The sequence below is a fragment of the Lichenostomus cassidix genome, chromosome 23 (genome assembly GCF_008360975.1).
Source record: "Lichenostomus cassidix isolate B80296 chromosome 23, HeHo_3.0, whole genome shotgun sequence".
Lineage (NCBI taxonomy): Eukaryota > Metazoa > Chordata > Aves > Passeriformes > Meliphagidae > Lichenostomus > Lichenostomus cassidix.
In genome coordinates, this window is record NC_139503.1 from 3,351,323 (window position 1) to 3,370,780 (window position 19,458).

The following is a 19,458-nucleotide window of genomic DNA, read 5'->3' on the forward strand; positions in this document are numbered from 1 at the left end:
AAAACGTTTCAGTGTGTGTTTGCTTAAATCCCATGGAGAGGCTGCCCAGGGGTGGCAGTTCATGGTCAGAGCAGGAGGGACCCCAGGCTTGGCTCTGGCAGCTCTGCTCCTCTCCTGCAGGCTGAGATTCATCTTTCAGGTCCTTGATGCCATGGAGAGTCCTAAACCAGCCCCACAGTCTCCTCCCAGTCTGGAGTTGTGGTTCAGCGCCGCTGAATTTCACGGAAATTGGTACTTTTGGCTCTTAGAAGCAGCTCTGCTCCTGCCACTGCCAGAGCCCATGGACCTGGTTGCTTCCCACGTTTCTCTGCAGGAGAGACTGACCTTTGCAGGAAGAGCAAAGATGGAGCTGAGGACCTGGAGATCACGGTGTCACCCTGGGCTGGGGCTGGAACTTGGCATGGAGCGCCTGGGTGGTGTCACTTGGAGGTGCAGAAGGTCCTGTGCACGCTGTGCTGTCCCATCCCTGGCCAGCCTGGAGCTCAGCTCCATTCAGGCTCACTCCCCATTCCCAGTCGGCTGCCCTGGATCTGCTGAGGAACGTTTGTCACCTTCTGCCACCACGTCCCACGCGGATGTCCCGCTCCGGATGGCTGCGGCCAGCACAGCCGCGAGGTGAGAGGCCACCGCGAGCTGCTCGGAGGGCAAGCACAGCCTGGACCATCCCTGTGCTTCCCAGGCACCTCTCCCTTTCCCAGACAGTGTATCCAAAATGTGCTGTGTGTGTTGGTGTGGATCAGGTGTCACACCTGACCCAGTGTTCCTGTTTATTGCCGTGCTGATGGAGCCCAGGGCTCCTCCTCACCCGCTCAGGGTTGGATCAATTCTGCTTCACCTCCACGTGTTTTCAGTGTGTAAACATCAGACTCCTGGGTGGTGGTTGGACTCCATGAGGCCTGGAGGATCGAAGCATTAAAAAAAAAAAAAAGGAATGAAAAGTAACAAAACCAAACGCAAAAAGCCCCAAGACCCACGTTGCTGTCCGTGCTTGGAAGTTCTGGCTCCTCTGCGGTGATGGATGCAGCTGGGTTGCAAAGGCCTTGTTCTTGAAATGAACAAACCAGGCTTTTATAAATTTTTTTTCTTTTTTTTTTCCTTGTTTTTTTAATCCATTCTTCCCTAGTTAAGGGCGCATCCAGCCTTGTCTGCCGCAATTCCTCCCCTCCCTCCCCCCCACTCCCATTCCCTAGGGAAACACAGGTGCCAATCCAGTGTTGCAGGTCATGTTGTCCTTGCCGGGCAGCCGTCGGTCGTTGAAGGTGTGCATGTTGATCACTGCGTCTGTCTTCACCATCACGGGGGGCTGTGGCTTGTGCTTGACCCGGCGCTGGCAGGTGAGGGACAGCCTGATCTCGTCGGCCATGGCGCTGCAGAAGGAGCGCTGGGGACAGCAGGGACAAAACTGTTACTGCTGCAGTGTCCTGGGAGCAGGGGAAGGGCTCAGCGGAGGGTGAGCATGAGGTTTGGGTTGTTTCAGGCATCGGCTGTGCTCTGCAGGGCTGCAGGGCTGCGTGGACACCTGGGTGACCTCTCTCCCTGGGCGAGGATTGTACCTTTGGCATGCTGAATCCTGCACAAAGCAGAGCTGGAGGCGCCTGCTGGATGTCTGGTGCTGTGTGATCCCTGCAGGGGGCTGGGATGGCTCTGACCCTCCTGCTACTGGGCAGCTTTCCTTTCTCTATCTAGTCCATCACGAGGGCAGCTCGCTTTGATTTCTGGTCATGCACACAAATGCATGTTCCACTTACTGCACCGGGACACCCAAGGAGGTGGAAGAACATAAAAGCAGTTCTGCTGTTTCCTGAACACTGGTCAGGCACTGATGGGCTGTGTCTGTGAGTGGTGAAGAGTTGTGTGATGATTCCTGGTGGGCCCTGACTTGTTCCTCTCTGAATGGGAGTGTGGAGAAGGCATGTATAGTCACACCTGGAACATGCAAGGTGATTTTAACAGATCAGAAAAGCCCTTCCCAGGGACCTCTGTCTGTGTTTTAATGATTTATGTGTCAGCTTGCTCTAAACTACTCTACCAGTGTGTCCTGCTCTGGCTGCTGCAGCAGCAGGTGACCCTGATCAGAGCAGACATGACTTTCCCTGGAGTGGAGGCTGTGCCAGGGACAGACCAGTGAGCCTCTGGGAATGTTGCTTTGGGGATGCCAGGCTGGATCCCTCTGCCCCATCTCTGCTTTCTCTGGGATCAGCATGCAAACCCTGCCATGGCTGGGGCAAGATGACTGCAGGGGATCAGAGGGAATCAATACCTGCTCTCGCTCAGCCGTTTTGCGCAGCTTGTAGATGAACTCCACCATGGCCACGAAGACAGACAGCACCAGGCCTGCTGCCAGGACAATGAAGATCCCTCCGATGTTCTGGATGCCCAGAGCACTGGCCTCCTTGTTCTCATCCTCAGGGCAGCCATTCCCCCTCCACCACTTCTCCTTCATGACGTGGAGCTTGTCCTCCTCCTGGAGCTGCAGGATGGCGATGGTGATCTTGTCCCTGTACGGTGACCCTGGGGATGGGAACACCATTATACACAGAGGGGAAGCAGGGCAAAAATCCCACCAAGCAGGGAAGGTGTCTGTGCTAAGCAGAGCAGTTCAGACCTCTCTTCAGTGTAAAGTTTGGTATTTGGAAATTTGCTGTTGGGGGTGGGTTATTTTAATTACCTGTCATGTTCTGGGTACAGCAGAACTCACTTACCCATGGGCGTCCCAATGCCATAGCCCTTGGTGTCGATGAGCCCCCCGATCTGGGTGAGGTTGCAGTTCCTCTGGGTGATGTACTCGATGGTTGTTGACTCCATCAGCAGAGCATAATCGGCCGTCAGGGTTCGCTGGATCCCCTCCTCGTTGTTTTTAACCAGTGCTGTGGGTTTGCTGCTCATGAAAGCCCACATTTTTTCAAACGTGGAAATTTTGGATTTCTGGAAAAACGATACACCCCCCCAGCCCCAAGACAAGAATGAATTTTCCATTTGCTGAAAGCTGGTATCTTTTCACTAAATAATAATAATAAGAGTTGAGAACAGATCACACAATGCAGCAACCATGAATTTGACTTTGTCTTAAATACCTTTCTGCCTTCACTGCCCAACACTGTTTGGCTTTTTGTTGCCATAAAGAGAGATAAAGGCTGCAGCAAACATCCCACTGTGCACATGTTTCAGGTCCTGAGGTGTGACTGAGACTCTGCCCAATGCCCTGCAGGCTTCATTGTCTCACAGGCCATCAGCAGATCTGCTTTAATGTCTTCATTTCCTAACCAGGATTTGTTTACCCTGTAATGTTTCTGCATGCAGAGAGAACAGAGAGGGTTTTGGAGGACGTGGTTTTCTCTGCTACACACTCTATGATATTTTTGTCTTTCCTCAAGCATGGCAAGGAAACATGTCTCCTCTGAGATATGTGCAACTGCCAAACAGATTTAACATATCCACATAAACAGAAGCACAGAGATATTCAAGAAGATTGTCTTACGGCTAAAAATAAACATGGATATTCTTCCACTATCAGCAGACATTCTGTTGCAAAGGAAGGAATATGTTTTCTAGCTTGCTATTCATGTGAATGTTTCTTTTTTCCTTCTAAAAAACGTGTTGAGTGAGGAGAAATATGGTTATTTTACGTCTTGCCATAACTTTTGAAATGTACCATTTATCTGCAAGCACCTTCTGAGTTGTCTCTGTCAGTCATTGCAAAAAGTCACAGAATCCCAGAATGGTTTGGGCTGGGAGAGACCTTAAAGTTCATTAAGTTCCACCCTCTGCCGTGGGCAGGGACACCTTCCACCATCCCAGACTGCTGGTCAGAGCTGGCTTTAGTTTTGGGAGATTCCCCAGACAGGCAGAGCAGTCTCCTCTTGCCCCTTTGTTGGTCCTGGTGCTCCTCTGGGTCAGTGCAGCTCCCTCACACCAGCCCTGTTCCTCTCTGCAACAGCACTTGGATATTGAGATTTGTGTTCCCACTGCTCCTTTCTGCACTGTTCCTCTTTTCTGCCCAATTTCTTGTTTTTCTTAGATCTGTTTTTGCCTTCTTATTTCACGAGAGGCAGCTTAGTCAGCCAAACCTCCTCCTCCACTGTGCTCCTCAGCAAGTCTGGAGCTGGCTGATAAGTCAGAGGGCTGATAAGTTGCTGTGCTTAGCCTGGAATCAGGGCAGCAGCTCAGCAGCCACTGCACGAGGAGTTGCTGCTGCAGAGCTGAGACTTCAGCCGTCGTTTATCTCTCTACAGGTTTCTGTCCTTCCATGAGGAAGCAGGAGATGGAGCCCCAGTCCAGCCCAACTGCTGCTGCCACAGCTCCCCCTCGTTTTGTCATTATCACCCAAAATGTGCCAGCACAGGTTCTTCTGATAAAACCATAATAAATAATGGTGAAGTAGCTAGAAGGCTCTCATAATGCTTCGTATTCCAAACACTTTGCCCATCCACCTCCTTTATTCCAGCATGTTTAGCAAAAGTTAAACAAAAGCTCATCACCCCAAAGCTGGGTAGTGCAGTGCTGTTCAAACAAAGCTGTTCCTCTGCCTTTAACCCTGTGGGCTCCTTCTCCTGACTGCAACACCCAGGGGTTCATTTCTTCTCCATTAAAGCTCATGCTCGTTATAATCCACTTGATGAATGCGCAGCAGTGGATGTGTTGGAGCAAACTTCATTCAAGAGGCAGGATAATCTCCCTCGCTTGAAAATCTGGACCAGTGCCTGTAAGGTAGATTTGTGGCATCTATCAAACCTCAAAGAGCAGCAAGAAATGTAGCCTCCGAAAGGATTATTAAATATCTGTACATTACAATGGGTAATTGAAATGAATCCTGTGCTCGGCTGGCTGATAAGGACTTGTTTAACATTTATATAGTTCACATCAGAGGCCTCTGGGTTCCTTGGCTCTCCCTCTCTCTTCTTCTCTTTCGGCATTTAATGTTCTTTGGGTGTTGACACAGAGCTTTTAACATCAGTGTTCTCCCAGTTTAGAGCACGGAGCAAAATAAACTGGCAAAAAATCAATAGGCTGCATTTAGTGAAGCAAATGGGACTTGCATGAGGCACTGGACCTCTTCAGGCAACTGAAATTACATGAGACAGGACTCCCTGGAAGAGAAAAAACCACTTTTCTCTTCTTCTCTTAAATCACTGCTCCTGACCAGCTTGAAAGGACTTAATTGTGTTTGGGATGCCAGGAAGAGCCCAGATTTCTCACTGCTGGCTGTGCTGCTTGGAGCTCAGCTGTGATGAGCCAGGGGTTGAGCAATTCTCCTGTTGGGGCACAGCTGGGTAAGGACTGCACATGAGGATGGAGCTGCTGGCCACAAGGATGGAGCTGCTGGCCACGAGGATGTAGCTTCTGGCCACCAGGATAGAGCTGCTGGCCACAAGGATGGAGCTGCTGGCCACTGCTCACTGAACAGCTGGATGATGCCTGTTGATGCCTGATGAACAGCTGGAACAGAGATCCAGGCACAGGGCTGAGACCCTGGCAGGGAAGATGAGTTCCTCCAGGAGGAAGGTCAGGCCATTTGTGCTGGAATGGCAGCTCACACACAGTGCTGGTCAGGGCAGTCTCAGGCTCTAAAACTTGATAAGAACACTACTTTTCCAAGGGAAAATTCCCTGGCTGTAAGTCCCAGCACAGCCCTCACAGGTTGATAGTTGGCTAAAACCCCAGGAGCAGCTGTCAGTCCTCATGAGAGCAGTGTCAGTCACCAATCCCAAATTTCAGGAGCAGAGAGGACAGGAGTGTCCCTGCTCCAGCTCACACTCTATTAAGCCACAAAACATGTTTTGTAGTTGGGGGAAAAGTTAATTTCTCCCCTTCCTCCTCTCAAATACCTGGGCACACTGCGAAGGTGTTGCTTATAATTGGGAATTTGGATGTCATCACCCAGGAACTCAACACAGAAATAAGCAAAAAAAAAAAAAACAAAAGCAAGCATCTTAGTAATAATTTAGTGGTAAAGAATGCCTTAAATTGTGTTTATTTTGCTGATATTCTTTTCTGTACTTCATTATTTGTGTGTACATTTTATTTTGCTGGACCCCTGATTTTACAGCTTAAAAACTCCTCGCTGGAGTTAGTTACTGATCTGATCTGATTTTTGCTGTACTGTGACTGGGTGCTAATTTCTTCTTGATAGATTCACCATTTACTTTTATGGGCTCCTTAAAGGAAGCATATCTTAGTTGGTGGTGGGTAAAGAGACTCTCCTGTGCCCCTACATCCTCTGGAGTGTCCCCAGGTCCTCCTCAGTGACGACTTTGCTGCCAAAGGTAAATGAGGAGGAACTGCTTGGCTGCTCTGAGGCATTAAGATAAATGGCCTGACTCTGGCTTCTTCCTGGCAGAGAATTTCCAGTGTCAGGAACTCCGGGATGTTAGGAATGGTGGAGATATTGCTAATTATCAAGGGCTGGTGCTGCAGCCCTGGCTCACACAGGGGGGCCAAATCTCACTCCTGCTCACATCTCTCCCTCCAACTCATGCGAGTGGAGCTTCTCCTTGATTTGTTCAGGATAAATAACAGCAGAATCGGGTCTGCTGTGCTCTGCATCTTAATCAAGGCGTGTTAGTGCTAAATGAGATGTGTGTGTGAAAGCTGAGTGCCAACCCCTCGGAAAGCAGCGATCGCAGTGACACCCAGAACGCCTCCGAGTTCATTCTTCAGAGTCACAGCTCAGAAGCCACCTTTAATAAGCAGTTCTGCAGGGCTAGTCACCCAAATCAATTAATGGAATCGTTTAGAGGAGTCCCTACGAGGCATCTTGCCAAGACATATACGCTTTATTATCAGCCAAATTGGCAAGAAAGGAACTTTCAGGCTTAAGATTTTCAATTCCAGCCTGTATGAAAAAAATAAATTGATTTCCAGCAACTGAAGATACTTAGTCTTGAGGATTTAACATTTCTGTATGAGTGAGTGTCTGTGTACACACATACACATTCACACCCAGACTCCAAACTGCATGTGAGACCTGGCCTTCCATTCAGAAAGGCAGCATCCTCTGTGGGATGGGAAGGATTTCTGGCATGAGTTGTAATGAACTCCAGAGCTGTTCCTGAGTTAATTGATCTGTGTTTATTCCTGTAGCTCAATCTGCATTGCCGGGGAGTAAACAGCTCCTCAAAAGTTCTTTCCATGAAGTCAAAATTAGGCAATATGGTTGGTAAAACTCTCTCTTCTTCCCATGTGCTGTGGCTGGTTCACTCGGCTGCATGGGGCCAAATTTTGTGGGAGCAGCATCCCTCACTGTGGGGATGTCCCAGAGTTGTCTTGGTTCCATCAGGACTTTCCGCAATGTCCCTGGAGAGCTCTGCAGGAGCCCTCAGGCAGAACTGGGCAGGGCTTTGGGAACCATCTCATGGGACAGCGTGTGAGGCATCTGCCTTCCTCTTCCTCCCACTGCCCATTGCTCCCTGAGATCAGCTGCTGGGATGATCTCTCCTCCTGCATTCCTGGGTGAGATCCAGCTGGGACTGTGATGGGCACTGACAGAGGGGCTGCAGGGCCCACGTGTGCTCAGGGTTAGTTTGTGTGGTTTGCAGCTGATTTAATGTGGAGAAATAAAGTTCCTGCAGTGAGGGGAATGATTTTGGGGAACGACTTTGGGGAACAGCCATACACAGAGCCAGGCAGCAATTTGGGCCAAGTATAGCAGGTAATCCACAGAGCAGGTGAGATCCTCGTTTGGGTGCTGCCATCAGGCTTTTGTCCCAGCAGTGACAGTGAGTTCAGAGCTGCTGGAGTGCTCAGGCTCTGGATCTCCAGGAATGCTCCAGGAGCTGTGCCTGGCATGGGGTGTCCCTGCTGGTGTCCCCCTGGAGCAGAGCAGAGCAGAGGAAGGGGAGGCAATCCATGAATTGTTCCTTCAGTGCCACCCTCTGAGGGAATGTGGATCCTCAGGGGACACCCAGTGCCAGGAGCTCTGTGCTGTGTGACAGGTGTCCCCATGGAGGTGGCACTGACAGAGCAGCTGAATTAAACCAAAACCACTGCAGGGATTACCCAGTCGAGGACAAAGACCTTGCTGGGGGCTGGAGAAATCCTGACTCTCCCATGTCCCTCTGCACACGAAGGACAAGCGAACAGAGCATCCCACATGGGACCTCCCACTGCTCCAGTAATGGGAATTCTTGTCAGAAGGGACATCCCTGAGAATTCATCTCCATACAACGATGATGATAAAAAAGGAAAAGGAAAATCCGCTGCATCAATAAACCATGCCAAGGCCATTAGAAGCCTGAAGTATGATTCTGATGGATAATGATATGAAGCAATAAATATACTGTGTCCTGATGATTGTTAAAAGAGACAGTTTCCTTTTATTCCCATATAAAACTCGTACTGGAAAGTGCAGTAAAGCACACAGTTACAAGCTGCCTTTCCCTGCTGGCTCTTCCAGGTTTATATGGCTTTGGAAGACACCACTGTGCATCTGGCTGTGCCATGGACAGAACTGCATGGATCAGCTCCATGGCAGGAGGCAGACAGACCCACAGCAGCAACTGGGCATTCCCAGAATCACTAAAGATCAAACCAAACCCTCTGTGGTTCTTTATCAACCTCTGCTGCTGCCTGTCAAAGTCAGGATACAGATTCAGTGGCTCCTCAGCCAGCTCAGAGCCAAGAGAAGTTGCAGGAGAACGATGCTCTCTCTATTATTAAAATCAGCATATTGGCTTCCTTTGATGAGACTTGGCAATTAAACCACTGAGGCCTCATCAAGCTGCCATCACCCCATGCCTGCTCAAATATTGCAGCACCAGGCACAACCTGCTTGGAAAAGCCTGAGCTGTGTTTGTCACATGCATGTCCTTCTGCATTAGGGTGACAGAGGGGGAAGGAGACAGAGGTGTGGGGTATCCAGCCCCATTCCTAATCCAAAGCCTGGGATCTGCCTGTGGGCCTCTTTCCTTGCCAGGCTGATAATTCCTTAATCACCCCTCGTTTCTATCCCTTTATTCTCTCTCTCTTTTAAAGTGGGTTTTTACAGGCCAGCAGTGGTTTTAAAGGTCATTTTATATCTCTCAGTTTCTTTCTATTTTTGAGGCAACGGTGGAATCTGACTGACTTCTGAATTTAATTATGCTTTAAATAGAAGAAGTTAATGCAATTGGATTGTGATGCACTGGTAGTGTTACCTTGCCCTGGATCTCAGAGGTTAATAAAACTGGATTACATTGATATGAATACTTGAAGGACAAGAAAGATATTTCAGCTGTAAAAAATACTGGCCAGGAAGAGCACTTTGCAACATCTGTCCAGCTGTGGGTTTCATTTGTGCTTTCCTCTGTCCCTGAAGGGTGGCTGGATCAGTTTGGGGATTCCATGGGGCTGTGCTGGCAGAGGCAAGGAAGGAGCTGGATGGGTGAGATGTGGAAATTGGGAAGATGCTTTAGGGAATGAAAGATTTTTCCACAGAGCTTTAATTCAAGCTACACCTTGGTATGTGCTTTGTTTCAGGGTGTCTGAGCCAACAGTGGGTTGAGCCTCCAAAACTGTAAAATCACTTTAATTTTGTAACTGCGACTTCAGTGAACAACAGAGAGGGGGAATTTAGCCTTGGTAGGACTCAGCTAAGTGACACTTCCAGTCTGGGCAAGATGTGAGACTGCAAGAAGCTGCCTGGAAGGAGCAGCAGGGGCAGCTTGGGAAGCTTTTTGTCTTTGGATCTTTTCTCTGGCTCCCGTTGGCCTCAGCGTGTTGCATCTCTGCCTGGAAGGTAGAAAGCCTCTGCCTGGTCTCACCTTGAAGAAGGTCATGGTAGCTCCATCCTTCACTGCTCCATACTCTATTTTTGTCTGCTTTGCCAAGTCATCTGCCGAGTCGATGGGGGATTCCATCCTCTCCACCGTCAGGAAGGCGGCAAGGTTGGCCGTGTAGGACGAGATGATAATTAGGGTGAAGAACCACCATATGCCACCAATGATCCGTGTAGACAGGGCTTTGGGCATCAGCTCCGAGCCTGGCATGGGAGAGGGGAAGGAGGAGAGAGGAAAAAGAGGGAAAGAACCTCGTTTATATATCCATACATACATTTTATACGCATATAAATATATGTATATGATCAGGTTTCACTGTCAAAACTGTTACAGCTATGCGATTAAAGCCAACTGGTTTTAAGGCAAATTATCCAGACATCTTGCATGCGAAGACATCAGTGGGGTTTTTGTAGCATTTGGAGAAAAACCCTCTCCCTTGATTACTGACCTTGGGTACAGTGCCCAATTTACAGGAAACATCCAAACTGAAGTAATTAACTGGGCTGCTTTTATGAGATTTAAATAGTGAGCTATTTATGAACTTTTATGAGTGTTTTGTTCTGCCATTTAGAAAGGGCTTTGCTTTTATACAGATTATTTTCAAAAGACTCACTCTGGGGAGTGTGTTCAAATACACAAGGTTTAAAAAAAAATCAAACAGCCAGAGAAAGAAACTATCAGGGTCCAGGGCTTTGAATGCCAGTTAGAAATGGGGAAGCAGGAGATGTTACAGCATAAAAGGTGTAGTGGGTCTGGAACGACTTTTATTGAGCAGACATGAAGGGCTAAATGGGTTGTGCTATTTTTGTAATCACCCAAAACACCTTTTTAAAGCCAGGCAAGAGCTTTGGGTTTGAAACAGCTGTGCTCAGAGGATTTATCAGCCTCGAATGTGCAACAAAGATTGGGCTTTGCAAAGCAATTTTAGGCAGCGTGGCATCAAAGCAGAGCATGGGGTGTAGTTTTGCTCCCTTCAGAGTGCAGCAAGGAGAAACCAGGAAGAGGAGGAGTCCTGGATCTTGAGGGTGCTTCGGTTGTCCTCAAGATCCTCCTTCTTCCCTCTTCCATCTCCGGCCCTTTGATGCATTGGATGCTGTGACATCAGTCTGCCTTTGAAATATTCTGCTCCTTAGATGCAGAATTGAGTTAAAAAGAATATAGCTCTTTTCATTTATCAGCATCTGATAAGAGGGATGATTCATCCTGCTAAACCGTCTTGCTGGGAGCTGTCACTGTCCATGAGGGCAGCTGAGATCCAGGAGGAATCTCTATTACAGGAGGCAGTGGCAGCAGTGGAGCTCAGAGCAGGAGCTCTTTGCCTGCCACTGAGCCGAGGCTGTGCTTCTTTTGCTCTCTGGATATAACCACTGATACACGGTAAATTAAAGTGTGACAAATGTTTGACATTTTCCACTTATTTCTATTCCTGGATTTTCTGCAATTAGATCACAGCTGAATTTCATTCCTTATTCAGAGCTGCTCCCAAGCTCCCCCCCTGCTGCCTTCTGAACAGATTTATTCTATTCATTCCAGCTCTCCATTCCATTCACACAGAGGAATGTAATCCCATCCATATCCCGTTTCTGAGGTCCCTGTCATCGTGGTGGTCACACCAGTGGCACTGAGGTGGGCAGAGATTCCCAGGGCAGCTCCTTTCCAGCCTCTGCCCTGGGCTTGGGGAGCTTCAGGGCATCTCACACTGCTCAGAATGACCAGGGGAGGGGGAAAATGGGGATGGAGCAGAGGGCAAGACACCCCGTCTGCTGGAAAAGTTGGTTTAGAACAGAGCAAGCCAGGACAGAGATGCTGAAACTGTACAAATGGTTTGAATTAGCAGAAACGGGAATTTACAGAGTCTGTGGGATGTGGTGAATGAAGCAGCTGATGGAGATGGAGGTAATGTTCCTCCTCACAGCATGGTGGGTGGGTGCTCAGCACCATGGGGCCCAGGAGGTGCTGGGAGGTTGCAGTTAATCAAATTTTAAGTTTAAAAAGCCCTAACAGCAGTGGGGTGCTGCCCTACCTTGCTGCATCAGCGCTCCCATCCCGAACCAGAAGCTGTTCAAGAGGGTGAAGTTGTTCTCCACGATGTCTGAGCCTGGGTTGCAGGGATGGGCATCGTACCACTCATAGGGGCTGAACCTGTGGCACAGGGAAAAGAGAGATTGTTAGTGGGGATGTGGCAGGAAAACACCCTAAAGGAACATGAGAAAAGGAGTCTCAATGCCTCTGGAGCTGCCATGCAGGAGCTGCTGACTCTCTGGTGCACAGCTTAATGGAGAAAAAGGCAAATTCAGCCAAAATCACCCACATGGCCATAAGTCCATGTCCTGCATTGCAGAGAGCAGGGAGACCTGGGGAGCCAAATCCTCCTGAGGTGTCTCAGGTGACTTCCTAAGAGCCTTTGGTCACTTTGGATCATCTCTGCAGCATTGCATCCTACAACAGCAGCTGGAGTACATGATGGTGAGATGGGATGGGATGGGATGGAATAATGTCTCATATGTAGCAGTTCCAAAACATGGGGGAAAATGGCATAGATTGACTGAGGGGAGAAGCCTCAGTCACTCTGCAGCAACAGCAGGGACAAATTGTGGTATTTCAGGAGATTCTCCCACCAGTGCACATGGGAATTGGGGTGGGATTCAGGTCACTGAGAAGTAGAACCTTCCACCATCCTGACCAGGAGGAATTTGGCCCAGTCAGGGCACTGGCAGAACACTGGGAATTGGTGCAGATTTGCTGTGGATTGCTGTGTCACTTGGCCCTGCAGTGGGTGGTGAGAGAAACTTATTTCCTGTGGGGACAAATTTCCCTGTAGTTCTCAAGCAAGATTGAGGGAATTTCCTGGGAACATCTCTGCAAATTCTGCCCAAGATTGGCAGGCAAGCACTGCTGGGAATGAGCTCGTTTAGCCAGGATCTGGGGAGGATGCTCAACAGGAGAGATGTTAATATTTTTAGAGCTGTTTATTTACATTTTCTGAGAGTCCCAAATTTTGCAGAGATTAAATTAAAAACATAATTGGTATAATTGCTTTTGAACCAGGCATTAATTATCATCTCCGCTTCCTTCTGGAATCCCTGGAGAATCACAACAGCCCCTTCTCAAAGCCCAGCCCACAGCCTGTGTCGGGAGATGTTTCCCTCTGTAATTCTCTGCCAGATGCGCCACCACCACCCAAGGAGAGGCTTTGTGGCTCCATTCCAGGGTGCCCTCACTCAGGCAGTTGGATGTGTTTGGAGAAGGTCCCCAGCTCTCTGCCAGGTCCCTCCTGGCACTGAAAACTGCCCTGGGCACATGTCAGAGCAGAGCTGCTATGTGTAAAAAGACTATTCCTGCAGAAGTTTAATTACCCCGAATACTTGGTGTTCTTTGAAAGAATAGGATGACAGAAGACATGTCAGGAGCAAAACATGACCAGAGCCAAGCACTGGAGAGATCTGTGGGGAAAATCATCATGGGGGATGGACAAGGCACAAAGTTCTTGTGGCTTTAGAAAAAAATCACCCTGGGCACAGCTGTCCCACTTTCTGCTTCTATTTTCTACATGCAAGGTACAGTTTGACGAGCTCTCCTTTTCTCTCTGGTTATCTCACCTCCCTGTGGTGGGGATCATTCCCTGGGCTGGGTTTGGGGAGCCACAGGCTCTGCCCAGGCTGCACCCTGACATTCCTGCTTGTTCATCCAGCTAATAGTTGGGCTGTCCTCGCTGCTCACCCTCCTCTGCTCTCTAAATCAGAGGAAATCATCAAGGCAACAAGAACCAGGCTGAACTCACACCTGGCTTTACATGCTGCCTATTGCTTGTAACTTGCTATAGATTCACACCAGAGGTGGATAAAGGATGGTGTCTCAGTCCTTGCTGTCGGATAAAGCCAAAGTTCAGGAATTAGATTAAAACTTTCTTGGGCTGCCAATGAAAGACCATGAAACAGAAAGGGAATGGGTAAGATCAATGAGCCTGGCAAGATGACACGATGGAGAACTTCAAGGTCTGAGCGAAAACCTACTGGTGCAGCTCAAATGACAGAGAAATATTCAGAAATCTGCAAAGCAGCCACAGCCTCCAGTGCTTGAGCAGAGAAGCCATTAGTGGAAGCAAGAGGTAATGAAGGAGGGAGGGAGAGGAGCTCGTTGACCCCATAGAGCCAGAGCCCAAATCAATGGGGGGACTCAGGGTTCTCCATCGCTGGCTTCCCTCATCCTCACGTGCACAGTGGGCTCTGAGATATATTTCATCACAAACTAGGATCATTTTCCTGCCTCGTTTGGCCTTTTGGCAGGGAAATTGAAGCATTTCAAAGAAGTTTCAAAGATCTAACACGAAATACTTTTGAGCCTAAATTGCATCTCCAGAGAAATTTCTGGTGGATGACCCAGTCCTCGCTGCAATTAGGATGAATGTGAAACCCACCCACCCTGCCATGTAGGTGAAGGGGGTTGGTGTAATTTGGATGCTCTGTGAGCCCAAAAACAGGTGGCACTTCAGGCCAGCTTGGCACCAGATTACCCAGAAATGTCACATCCACAGAGCCTTGGGAACAACCAGCGTTGATGCCTCTCCAGGGGAACAGGGGCTCCATCAATAGCAAAGAAAGACTGATTAAAAAGACAGATGGAGCAAATCCATCCTTTGCCTGCCTCTAAATAGTCCCTGAGTCTGTTTTAAGTGGCATTGACCTATGGTTATGGCATGAGCAGAGGACTCTGGTGCCTAGTTCAGAAGACTCATGTCTCTGAATTAAGGCTTTTCTATTTTGATTGTGGTTTTCTTCTGAGAATTGGATTTCAGAGGCCTTGCCAGGGTCAAAAGCAGATATTGTTTCCATTACTTCTGAAAGCAATAAATATTTTCCCTGTGAAATCTCTTGCTTTCCATCTCTATGTGTTAAAAGACCATTCCTGCAGAATTTTAATTACCCTGAATACTTGGTGCTCTTTGAAAGAATAGGACGACAGAAGAAATGTCAGGAGCAAAACATGAAAAAGAAACCGTAATTGTAATATTTTATGCGTTGAATTTAATTTGAAAAAATAGCCTGATAGGGAAAAATTGTTCGATTACATCACAACTGATGTGATGCAGGGAGATGCTGAGGCTCATTTCAGAACAAAACCAGAGACAAAGCCACAGTTCCTGAGGTTTGCATCCCTCAACACCAGCTAAAAACCAAGGCCAGGCAACGTTGCTGTGCTTGGACAGAGTATCTGGACATCTGTGCTGGATGCTGGATGCTGGATATGTCCCTCTTTGTGCAAAGTGGTGTCTGAGTGGCTTCACATCAGCGCCTCTCCCAGCATTTCCTTCAGCCTCTCTGCAGTGTTTCATGTGCAGATAGAATTTGCACATTTACCATGCTTTGCAAGTGGGATCTGGATGATTTGGGATGGATCTGGTCGTTATGAGCTGGGAAAAATAAGCTCATAAATGTAAAACTGTGTTTGAATTGTCATTGCAGGCCACAGGAGCAGTCTGGTGGCATTAAAGCCAGCAGTGTTGTGGGAGCAGAGCCCACCCAGCTGTGCCCTGCATGGCTGACAGGGACAGACAGCAAGGGTTTTCTATCATCCATCACAGGATTTTCCTTCTCATAACTACCTTGGGTTCCTTTTCCCAGATGAGAATCTTCCCCTGCTGAGGGCACCTGGTTATCTCTGACACCCTTGGGTGAGGATGCACAGCAAAGAATAGGGAGGAGGGGGATTGCAGCTGGAATCTTGATCAGGGAGGACCTTCCATGTCCTCTGAGAAGAAAACACGATGCCCAGCTCTGCCCCAGTGCAGAGCAGTGACCAGAGGGTGTTCCTGCCTCACCATGCTCATTTAGAATGCTTTGAAAGTGGGATCTGGACAATTTGGGCTGGATCTGGCCATTATGAATATGGAAAAAGAAGCTGTTAATGTGAGCACTCCAGGTGCTCACAGCACTCACGCCCAGCTCACTCTGCTCTGCTGTGTAATTAGGATATGACAGAGTGAGCGCAGGAAATCTGCTCTAAATGCCCCCCTGGACCTGAGGGATGCTGCAAATTGCAGATTTGTTGTACCATCTGGGTTAATGGAGTCTGATTGCTCCAGTTCTGCATCTCATCTTTCCTCTGACTGTCTGATATGAGTGGATGAGGGAGGAGGGTTTCTGGTGGGTGAAGGTGCAGCACAGCAACCCTTGGGGAAAAGGGTCTGCATGGACCCCCAGGCCAAGGCAGCAGGGAGGCTTCTGAAGGCCCCACTGGTATAAATTCAACTGGAAATAATTAGAAATGAGCATCAAACCGCAGAGTGGGCTGAGGAATCTTCCCTGGACATGGTGTTAATGCAAAATATTCCATCAGGGGCTGTGTGTGGTCACAGAGGGCAGCTGCCTGCAGGAGAGGGCAAGAGCTTTGTTGTGATTTGAAAAGGTGGGATCATGGAGTGAGAGCAGCCCTGGACTGTGTCTCATCAAAGGCTCTGTGGAATTAACAAGACATGCAAATATATGCAAATTCTGCTTTTAAATATAGAGGGTTTCAACATGCTAATTAGATGCATAATAATTTTGTAAACAGACACATTGTCTGATCCGTAGCAACGGCTTCTCCATTCTTTTGATACAGGGAAGGGTTTGTGTGAGCTTTGCTGGTGGAGGAAGTGGGAAGTGGTGCAGGAGATGGGAGTTCTGTGCCCAGGACAGGCTGGGAAGGGTGTGAGCAGTGACCAAACAGGAGCATGAATGGACAATGACACAGAGCAGGAAAACTACCCTTCATATCCAGGAAGTGCTAAAGGGATGGAAAGGCAGCAAAATTTCTAAAATCACTGAAGAAACTCCATTCTTTCCTGCTGAAAGTGTGTGAAAGTGAGCAGCTGGCCTGTGGTGATGGAGCACAGGTTTGATGCTCCCACCAGGGACCAGCATCCCTTACCTGGCTATGACAAAGAGCACACAGCTGACCCCCAGGTAGGCGAGGAGGATGTACATCCAGATGTCTGGAGAGAGGGGGTTGAGGAAGGAGAACACGCTGGGGTTGGTCCCGTTGGGCTTGCGGTACAGGATGCTGACCCCGAGGGTCATGAAGGGCTTGGAGAAATCGATGGCTTTCTCCCTGACGTGGGTGATGGTGAGAGGAGCCACGGCCAGGTCAGCTTTCTGCAAACAACAGGGAGGGAGACACAGGGAGAGAGAAAGGAGTTAGAAACTGAGGTGTTTCCATCCCCTTGGAGACACCACAGCTCTCACACAGCAGAAAGAGGCCAAAACCCCCCAAAGCACAGCCCTGGGGCTTCCCCTGCCTGTTTCACACATTTGCTGTGAAATACAGATGGTGGGGGGATGATGTTCACTGTGAAATACAGATGGTGGGGTATGATGTTCTCCATCCAATACAGATGGTGGAGGTATGATGTTCACTGAAATAGAGATGGTGGGGGTATGATGTTCACTGTGAAATACAGATGTTGGGGTAAGATGTTCAGTGAAATACAGATGGTGGGAGTATGATATTCACTGAAATACAGATGGTGGGGTATGATGTTCACTGAAATACAGATGGTGGGGGTATGATGTTCACTGAAATACAGATGTTGGGGGTATGATGTTCACTGTAAAATACAGCAAACCAAATGGGGATGTTACAGCCTCTGCAGCTTCTGCCCCAATGCAACGAGCTCTTCTGAAATGGTGAGAAAAATTAGATTTTACAGTGTTCTAAAGCACCAGTGACCCTTGTTGTGCTCCACAAGACTCTGCAACAGCGAGTAGGCTGTGTGTAAACCCTGCCGTTGGCAGCAGAGTTTTGTTGTTGTTTGTTGTCCTTCCTTTCATGCTGATGCAAGAGGAGGAGGAGGAGGGTGTGGAGGAAGACCTCTGGGGATGGAGCTGCAGGCAGCAATACTGTGGCAGCGTGAGGTAAAAGGTTCAATTTCTTTTCCCTCAGTCTTTTCATGGTACAGCTTGAGAGGCTCAGTCTCAGGCAGGAATGCTTGTTGCCTGCTGGGTGGGAGGGAGGAGGGAGGAAAGAAGGGAGGGATGGAGGTGAGACCCTCTGAGGAAATACTATTTAATAATGGACTTCCCAGCCCATCCTGCTGGAATGGTCTGAGCTCCGTGAGGAATTTCAGCTGAGCATATTCTTTGTCCTGACTGCTTGTGTTTGTTTCTATTATTTCTGTTATTTACTAATTCCTGTGCTAATTCCGCAAGCGACCACATGCACCTTCCTTCTGTTGGTTAAGAGCTGTGTTCATTTCTCTCACTGATATCCATCCAGGTTCTTAAAAAAGCCACAGGTAAATACATCCAAGGTTTCCCCAACATCACCCACCCTGCCTGAGCTTTGCAAATCATTTTTTGGGATAGTGAACTTCCGAGGAAATGCAGACACATGAATTACAACTCTGAAGTTGAGCAGAACCTCCCCCCATGCCAGGAGCCTGGGTGAGATTTATTTAACATCTGGTTCTGAAAATTAAAAATCTAAATTACCCATGAGTGATAATTACCTAGAGATATAGTGGATTTGTCATTATTCATGAACTTTAAATCAATACTGGCTGGAACATACTTTGCTCCAGCAGGAACTGGGGGATCACTGTAGGAACCAAAGCAGATCCCTGGCTGAGTGCAGCCTTAGAACTCCTGAACAGAGGCCCTCAGGAATTACGTAAAAAGGCTAAAAATGAAGTATTTTTGTTCTAACAGGGTTCTCCCGCTGCACCCTCGTTCTCACACCTTTCCTTCTCACTTTCCAAATGGAAACACATTTTTGCACCAGCCTGGTACAGAAAGAGCCCATTTCAGTCACTGGCATCTGTCAAAACTTGTGGAAAATGGGAACAATATTTTCCCAGTGAGCCCATTGTGCCAGCTGTGGTTGTGGTGACATGGATAGAAGCTGAATGGGGTTGGCAGTGGATGGGCATTGGTGGCTGCCCAGCCTGAGGTGGAGGTGTTCTGCATCCTTGGGACCATCCTGGCACATTTGGAGCTTGGCTGCTCCCACCACCTCACAGCACACCTGGAAATTTTGGCTCAGTGCTCCCCACAGTCACAAGGCAGAAATGGCAAAAGAAATGCTGCATTTTCCCTCCTCCATCACTCCTGCGTGGGTGTCCTGACTCACCAGGGAAAAGTGAAGGAGATGTTGAAAGATTTGGCTATGGGTTTTTTCTGAAGGAGGGAGCAAATGAGCAGTTCTGTGGTCAGAGCTCGCTGGCAATGGCCAGGCTGAAGGATCCTCGGCCAAATTTGTCAAAATGATACAGCGAGCTAAAAAACAGCCCAGAGTTTTGTGCTTTGCCACAGAAAATGAAGAGAGAGAAATCCGCATGGATACCACGGGATCCAACTGCTTTTAGCGCAGAAATAAAATTTTACTGTGTCACTCCAGCAGCTCCTGTGATATTCTCCCAGCCCTGTGTCCTTGCAGGGAATGTCACATGCAGGCAGGACAGAGCACAGATTCAGGAGCCTGGGCTGGGGTGTGTCCTGAGCAATTAGAGGCAGCACAGGGCTGCACTTCCATATCCTTTTTATCAATGCAGATTTTTCTGAAGGTGGCCTCTAATTAAGGGTTTGCTGACGGAGAGGATCTAAATCAAACCCACCAAGGGTGAAGCTTTGATTTGTCGTGCTCTGACATTCCAAACTGGGCAGTCAATTACCACACTCTGGCTGCTTCCTTCACTCAGCCCCAACTCTTGTGCTGCTGCACAGTCAGGTGG

The 19,458-nt window shown here is 48.5% G+C and overlaps 1 protein-coding gene across 1 annotated transcript in view; it reads right to left on the minus strand.

The window, feature by feature from the left end:
- Nucleotides 1–855: 855 nt before the first annotated feature.
- GRIK3 (glutamate ionotropic receptor kainate type subunit 3) overlaps nucleotides 856–19,458 on the minus strand; it is a 101,605-nt gene continuing 83,002 nt past the window's right edge. The window contains exons 11-16 of the mRNA XM_085081062.1: nucleotides 16,662–16,885; nucleotides 11,776–11,894; nucleotides 9,738–9,955; nucleotides 2,703–2,925; nucleotides 2,261–2,511; nucleotides 856–1,381 (exon numbers count right to left, since the gene is read on the minus strand). Coding sequence (XP_084937188.1) covers nucleotides 1,187–1,381; nucleotides 2,261–2,511; nucleotides 2,703–2,925; nucleotides 9,738–9,955; nucleotides 11,776–11,894; nucleotides 16,662–16,885 — 1,230 coding nt within the window. The 3' untranslated portion in view covers nucleotides 856–1,186. The remainder of the gene's footprint in view (nucleotides 1,382–2,260; nucleotides 2,512–2,702; nucleotides 2,926–9,737; nucleotides 9,956–11,775; nucleotides 11,895–16,661; nucleotides 16,886–19,458) is intronic.